The following is a 7500-nucleotide window of genomic DNA, read 5'->3' on the forward strand; positions in this document are numbered from 1 at the left end:
AGACCTCTACAACTAGTCCCCAGACCTCTACAACTAGTCCCTAGACCTCTTCAACTAGTCCCTAGACCTCTACAACTAGTCCCTAGACCTCTACAACTAGTCCCCAGACCTCTACAACTAGTCCCTAGACCTCTACAACTAGTCCCTAGACCTCTTGAACTAGTCCCCAGAGCTCTACAACTAGTCCCCAGACCTCTTCAACTAGTCGGGTAACTAACGGGTACCCTGTTGTTCCGGTTCTGTTGGTTCCAGTGAGGCTCAGGGTCTGGAGCTGATGTGTGTCGCCCTGGCAGAAGGTGGTACCGCCTGGGCTCTTGATGCCAGCGGCAGTCTCTGGTTCAGAACCGGCATCTGTTGGTCCAGACCGCAGGGCGCCGACGACCACTGGTGGCAGGTACAAGGAGATACCAGAACCTCTGTTCATCCGGGTGGACCTCAGGGCGGATGTGCAGCTTGACGGTCTGTCTCTGTCTCCATCAGATCAGTATTTCGGACTACGTGGTCTTCGATCAGGGCAGTCTGTTCCAGACCCTGCTGCACGCCACCCAGAGTGTTGCCACGGTAACCAGGGCGCCGGTGGAGCGGGTGGTCGCCTTCCTGTCGCAGTACTCGCAGTGCCAGCCGAGCCTGGTCAGCGCCAACGGCAGCGGAGTCTGGGTGGCCTCGGGACGGAACCAGCTGCACCTGGCCCGCGGCAGTCTCGTTGGTCAGTAGAGTCCAGTAGAGTCCAGAAAGGTCCAGTAGAGTCCAGAAAGGTCCAGTAGAGTCCAGTAGAGTCCAGAAAGGTCCAGTAGAGTCCAGAAAGGTCCAGTAGAGTCCAGAAAGGTCCAGTAGAGTCCAGTAGAGTCCAGAAAGGTCCAGTAGAGTCCAGAAAGGTCCAGAAAGGTCCAGTAGAGTCCAGTAGAGTCCAGAAAGGTCCAGTAGAGTCCAGAAAGGTCCAGTAGAGTCCAGTAGAGTCCAGAAAGGTCCAGTAGAGTCCAGAAAGGTCCAGTAGAGTCCAGTAGAGTCCAAAAAGGTCCAGTAGAGTCCAGAAAGGTCCAGTAGAGTAGACTCTAGAGTATACAGTAGTTTCTCAGTTGCTCTTTGTGTTTGGTTCTTCCAGGAACTTTCTGGCAGAACGTTGTTCCAAGAGGAACCGTCTCAGCCACCAGGTGGATCTTCATCACGTCTTCAGCTGTGCCTCACAAAGAAGGTCACATACCTCTACAACTAGTCCTCAACTAGTCCCCAGACCTCTACAACTAGTCCTCAACTAGTCCCCAGACCTCTACAACTAGTCCTCAACTAGTCCCCAGACCTCTACAACTAGTCCTTAACTAGTCCCCAGACCTCTACAACTAGTCCTCAACTAGTCCCCAGACCTCTACAACTAGTCCCTAGACCTCTACAACTAGTCCCCAGACCTCTACAACTAGTCCCTAGACCTCTACAACTAGTCCCCAGACCTCTACAACTAGTCCCTAGACCTCTACAACTAGTCCCTAGACCTCTTCAACTAGTCCCCAGACCTCTACAACTAGTCCCCAGACCTCTACAACTTGTCCATAACTAGTCCCCAGACCTCTACAACTAGTCCTCAACTAGTCCCCAGACCTCTACAACTAGTCCTCAACTAGTCCCCAGACCTCTACAACTAGTCCCCAGACCTCTACAACTAGTCCTGAACTAGTCCCCAGACCTCTACAACTAGTCCACAACTAGTCCCCAGACCTCTACAACTAGTCCTCAACTAGTCCCCAGATCTCTACAACTAGTCCTCAACTAGTCCCCAGACCTCTACAACTAGTCCTGAACTAGTCCCCAGACCTCTACAACTAGTCCACAACTAGTCCCCAGACCTCTACAACTAGTCCTCAACTAGTCCCCAGACCTCTACAACTAGTCCCCAGACCTCTACTACTAGTTCCTAGACCTCTACTACTAGTCCCCAGACCTCTACAACTAGTCCTGAACTAGTCCCCAGACCTCTACAACTAGTCCACAACTAGTCCCCAGACCTCTACAACTAGTCCTCAACTAGTCCCCAGACCTCTACAACTAGTCCCCAGACCTCTACTACTAGTTCCCAGACCTCTACTACTAGTTCCTAGACCTCTACTACTAGTCCCTAGACCTCTACAACTAGTCCCCAGACCTCTACTACTGGTCCCTAGACCTCTACTACTAGTCCCCAGACCTCTACTACTGGTCTCTAGACCTCTACTACTAGTCCCCAGACCTCTACTACTGGTCCCTAGACCTCTACTACTAGTCCCCAGACCTTTACTACTGGTTCCTAGACCTCTACTAGTGGTTGTTCATATGTAACACTGAACACACCTGTACATTGAACTCAACCTGTGTGTGTTACCTGTCTCAGGTATGTTCCTGTGGTTGGCTCAGAGCAGGAAGGATCTGTTCTGTGTTTGGGACCAGGATGGAGAGCTCCGCCCCTCTTCTGTCCCTCTACCACCTGAGGTAAAAACACCTGTCACCTGTCTCTGAGTCCAATTCTGATGGTCTCTGTTCACTCTGACGGTCTACCTGTGTGTTCTACTGTGTTCTACCGTGTTCTACCGTGTTCTACCGTGTTTTACCGTGTTCTGTGTTCTACTGTGTTCTCAGATGGAGCTGACTCACCTGTCTGCCTGTCGTGATGCTCTGTGGGGTTTAGACACTCATGGCCGAGTCAGTATTCGTACGCTGTCTCCGTCCTGTCCCTTCGGACTCCACTGGACCCCCCTGGACCTCAGCCAGCTCGGTACGTACCCCACTCACACCCCAGGTAACTGGGTGGAGTCATTAAGTGGTAACTGGGTGGAGTCATTAGGGTGGTAACTAGTGGAGTCATTAGGGTGGTAACTAGTGGAGTCATTAGGGAGGTAACTAGTGGAGTCATTAGGGTGGTAACTGGGTGGAGTCATTAGGGAGGTAACTGGGTGGAGTCATTAGGGTGGTAACTAGTAGAGTCATTAGGGTGGTAACTGGGTGGAGTCATTAGGGTGGTAACTGGGTGGAGTCATTAGGGTGGTAACTAGTGGAGTCATTAGGGTGGTAACTAGTGGAGTCATTAGGGTGGTAACTGGGTGGAGTCATTAGGGTGGTAACTGGGTGGAGTCATTAGGGAGGTAACTAGTGGAGTCATTAGGGTGGTAACTGGGTGGAGTCATTAGGGTGGTAACTAGTGGAGTCATTAGGGTGGTAACTCGGTGGAGTCATTAGGGAGGTAACTAGTGGAGTCATTAGGGAGGTAACTAGTGGAGTCATTAGGGTGGTAACTGGGTGGAGTCATTGGGGTGGTAACTAGTGGAGTCATTAGGGAGGTAACTAGTGGAGTCATTAGGGTGGTAACTGGGTGGAGTCATTAGGGTGGTAACTAGTGGAGTCATTAGGGAGGTAACTAGTGGAGTCATTAGGGTGGTAACTGGGTGGAGTCATTAGGGTGGTAACTAGTGGAGTCATTAGGGTGGTAACTGGGTGGAGTCATTAGGGTGGTAACTAGTGGAGTCATTAGGGTGGTAACTGTGTGGAGTCATTAGGGTGGTAACTGGTGGAGTCATTAGGGAGGTAACTAGTGGAGTCATTAGGGTGGTAACTAGTGGAGTCATTAGGGTGGTAACTAGTGGAGTCATTAGGGTGGTAACTGGGTGGAGTCATTGGGGTGGTAACTAGTGGAGTCATTAGGGTGGTAACTAGTGGAGTCATTGGGGTGGTAACTAGTGGAGTCATTAGGGTGGTAACTGGGTGGAGTCATTAGGGTGGTAACTAGTGGAGTCATTAGGGAGGTAACTAGTGGAGTCATTAGGGTGGTAACTGGGTGGAGTCATTGGGGTGGTAACTAGTGGAGTCATTAGGGTGGTAACTGGGTGGAGTCATTAGGGAGGTAACTAGTGGAGTCATTAGGGTGGTAACTAGTGGAATCATTAGGGTGGTAACTGGGTGGAGTCATTGGGGTGGTAACTAGTGGAGTCATTAGGGTGGTAACTGGGTGGAGTCATTAGGGTGGTAACTGGGTGGAGTCATTAGGGAGGTAACTAGTGGAGTCATTAGGGAGGTAACTAGTGGAGTCATTAGGGTGGTAACTGGGTGGAAACTAGTGGAGTCATTGGGGAGGTAACTAGTGGAGTCATTGGGAGGTAACTAGTGGAGTCATTAGGGAGGTAACTAGTGGAGTCATTAGGGAGGTAACTGGGTGGAGTCATTAGGGTGGTAACTAGTGGAGTCATTAGGGAGGTAACTAGTGGAGTCAGGGTGGTAACTGGGTGGAGTCATTAGGGTGGTAACTGGGTGGAGTCATTAGGGTGGTAACTGGGTGGAGTCATTAGGGAGGTAACTAGTGGAGTCATTAGGGTGGTAACTGGGTGGAGTCATTAGGGTGGTAACTGGTGGAGTCATTAGGGAAGTAACTAGTGGAGTCATTAGGGTGGTAACTAGTGGAGTCATTAGGGAAGTAACTAGTGGAGTCATTAGGGTGGTAACTGGGTGGAGTCATTAGGGTGGTAACTAGTAGAGTCATTAGGGAGGTAACTGGGTGGAGTCATTAGGGTGGTAACTGGGTGGAGTCATTAGGGTGGTAACTAGTGGAGTCATTAGGGTGGTAACTAGTGGAGTCATTAGGGAGGTAACTAGTGGAGTCATTAGGGTGGTAACTGGGTGGAGTCATTAGGGTGGTAACTAGTGGAGTCATTAGGGTGGTAACTAGTGGAGTCATTAGGGAGGTAACTAGTGGAGTCATTAGGGAGGTAACTAGTGGAGTCATTAGGGAGGTAACTGGGTGGAGTCATTAGGGAGGTAATTAGTGGAGTCATTAGGGTGGTAACTGGGTGGAGTCATTAGGGTGGTAACTAGTGGAGTCATTAGGGAGGTAACTGGGTGGAGTCATTAGGGTGGTAACTGGGTGGAGTCATTAGGGTGGTAACTAGTGGAGTCATTAGGGAGGTAACTGGGTGGAGTCATTAGGGTGGTAACTGGGTGTAGTCATTAGGGTGGTAACTAGTGGAGTCATTAGGGAGGTAACTAGTGGAGTCATTAGGGTGGTAACTAGTGAAGTCATTAGGGAGGTAACTAGTGGAGTCATTAGGGTGGTAACTGTGTGGAGTCATTAGGGAGGTAACTAGTGGAGTCATTAGGGAGGTAACTGGGTGTAGTCATTAGGGTGGTAACTAGTGGAGTCATTAGGGATGTAACAAGTGGAGTCATTAGGGTGGTAACTGGGTGTAGTCATTAGGGTGGTAACTAGTGGAGTCATTAGGGAGGTAACTAGTGGAGTCATTAGGGTGGTAACTGGGTGTAGTCATTAGGGTGGTAACTAGTGGAGTCATTAGGGAGGTAACTAGTGGAGTCATTAGGGAGGTAACTAGTAGAGTCATTAGGGAGGTAACTGGGTGGAGTCATTAGGGAGGTAACTAGTGGAGTCATTAGGGAGGTAACTAGTGGAGTCATTAGGGAGGTAACTAGTGGAGTCATTAGGGAGGTAACTGGGTGGAGCCATTAGGGAGGTAACTAGTGGAGTCATTAGGGTGGTAACTAGTGGAGTCTTTAGGGTGGTAACTGGGTGGAGTCATTAGGGAGGTAACTAGTGGAGTCATTAGGGTGGTAACTGGGTGGAGTCATTAGGGAGGTAACTAGTGGAGTCATTAGGGAGGTAACTAGTGGAGTCATTAGGGAGGTAACTTGGTGGAGTCATTAGGGAGGTAACTAGTGGAGTCATTAGGGAGGTAACTAGTGGAGTCATTAGGGTGGTAACTGGGTGGAGTCATTAGGGAGGTAACTGGGTGGAGTCATTAGGGTGGTAACTGGGTGGAGTCATTAGGGAGGTAACTGGGTGGAGTCATTAGGGAGGTAACTAGTGGAATCATTAGGGAGGTAACTAGTGGAGTCATTAGGGTGGTAACTGGGTGGAGTCATTAGGGAGGTAACTAGTGGAGTCATTAGGGTGGTAACTGGGTGGAGTCATTAGGGTGGTAACTGGGTGGAGTCATTAGGGAGGTAACTAGTGGAGTCATTAGGGTGGTAACTGGGTGGAGTCATTAGGGAGGTAACTAGTGGAGTCATTAGGGTGGTAACTGGGTGGAGTCATTAGGGTGGTAACTGGGTGGAGTCATTGGGGTGGTAACTGGGTGGAGTCATTAGGGAGGTAACTAGTGGAGTCATTAGGGTGGTAACTGGGTGGAGTCATTAGGGTGGTAACTGGGTGGAGTCATTAGGGAGGTAACTAGTGGAGTCATTAGGGTGGTAACTGGGTGGAGTCATTAGGGTGGTAACTAGTAGAGTCATTAGGGAGGTAACTGGGTGGAGTCATTAGGGTGGTAACTGGGTGGAGTCATTAGGGTGGTAACTAGTGGAGTCATTAGGGTGGTAACTAGTGGAGTCATTAGGGAGGTAACTAGTGGAGTCATTAGGGTGGTAACTGGGTGGAGTCATTAGGGTGGTAACTAGTGGAGTCATTAGGGTGGTAACTAGTGGAGTCATTAGGGAGGTAACTAGTGGAGTCATTAGGGAGGTAACTAGTGGAGTCATTAGGGAGGTAACTGGGTGGAGTCATTAGGGAGGTAATTAGTGGAGTCATTAGGGTGGTAACTGGGTGGAGTCATTAGGGTGGTAACTAGTGGAGTCATTAGGGAGGTAACTGGGTGGAGTCATTAGGGTGGTAACTGGGTGGAGTCATTAGGGTGGTAACTAGTGGAGTCATTAGGGAGGTAACTGGGTGGAGTCATTAGGGTGGTAACTGGGTGTAGTCATTAGGGTGGTAACTAGTGGAGTCATTAGGGAGGTAACTAGTGGAGTCATTAGGGTGGTAACTGTGTGGAGTCATTAGGGTGGTAACTAGTGAAGTCATTAGGGAGGTAACTAGTGGAGTCATTAGGGTGGTAACTGTGTGGAGTCATTAGGGAGGTAACTAGTGGAGTCATTAGGGAGGTAACTGGGTGTAGTCATTAGGGTGGTAACTAGTGGAGTCATTAGGGATGTAACAAGTGGAGTCATTAGGGTGGTAACTGGGTGTAGTCATTAGGGTGGTAACTAGTGGAGTCATTAGGGAGGTAACTAGTGGAGTCATTAGGGTGGTAACTGGGTGTAGTCATTAGGGTGGTAACTAGTGGAGTCATTAGGGAGGTAACTAGTGGAGTCATTAGGGAGGTAACTAGTAGAGTCATTAGGGAGGTAACTGGGTGGAGTCATTAGGGAGGTAACTAGTGGAGTCATTAGGGAGGTAACTAGTGGAGTCATTAGGGAGGTAACTAGTGGAGTCATTAGGGAGGTAACTGGGTGGAGCCATTAGGGAGGTAACTAGTGGAGTCATTAGGGTGGTAACTAGTGGAGTCTTTAGGGTGGTAACTGGGTGGAGTCATTAGGGAGGTAACTAGTGGAGTCATTAGGGTGGTAACTGGGTGGAGTCATTAGGGAGGTAACTAGTGGAGTCATTAGGGAGGTAACTAGTGGAGTCATTAGGGAGGTAACTTGGTGGAGTCATTAGGGAGGTAACTAGTGGAGTCATTAGGGAGGTAACTAGTGGAGTCATTA

At 49.5% G+C, this 7500-nt stretch overlaps 1 protein-coding gene across 1 annotated transcript in view; it reads left to right on the plus strand.

Moving 5' to 3' along the window:
* The first annotated feature begins 232 nt into the window (after positions 1–232).
* Positions 233–7500, plus strand: part of tecpr2 (tectonin beta-propeller repeat containing 2) — a 15890-nt gene continuing 8622 nt past the window's right edge. Inside the window, exons 1-5 of the mRNA XM_037762965.1 lie at positions 233–394; positions 481–706; positions 1103–1192; positions 2360–2457; positions 2605–2740. Of these exons, the coding sequence (XP_037618893.1) occupies positions 275–394; positions 481–706; positions 1103–1192; positions 2360–2457; positions 2605–2740 (670 nt within the window). The 5' untranslated portion in view covers positions 233–274. The remainder of the gene's footprint in view (positions 395–480; positions 707–1102; positions 1193–2359; positions 2458–2604; positions 2741–7500) is intronic.

This window comes from Sebastes umbrosus, unplaced genomic scaffold (genome assembly GCF_015220745.1).
Source record: "Sebastes umbrosus isolate fSebUmb1 unplaced genomic scaffold, fSebUmb1.pri scaffold_127_arrow_ctg1, whole genome shotgun sequence".
Lineage (NCBI taxonomy): Eukaryota > Metazoa > Chordata > Actinopteri > Perciformes > Sebastidae > Sebastes > Sebastes umbrosus.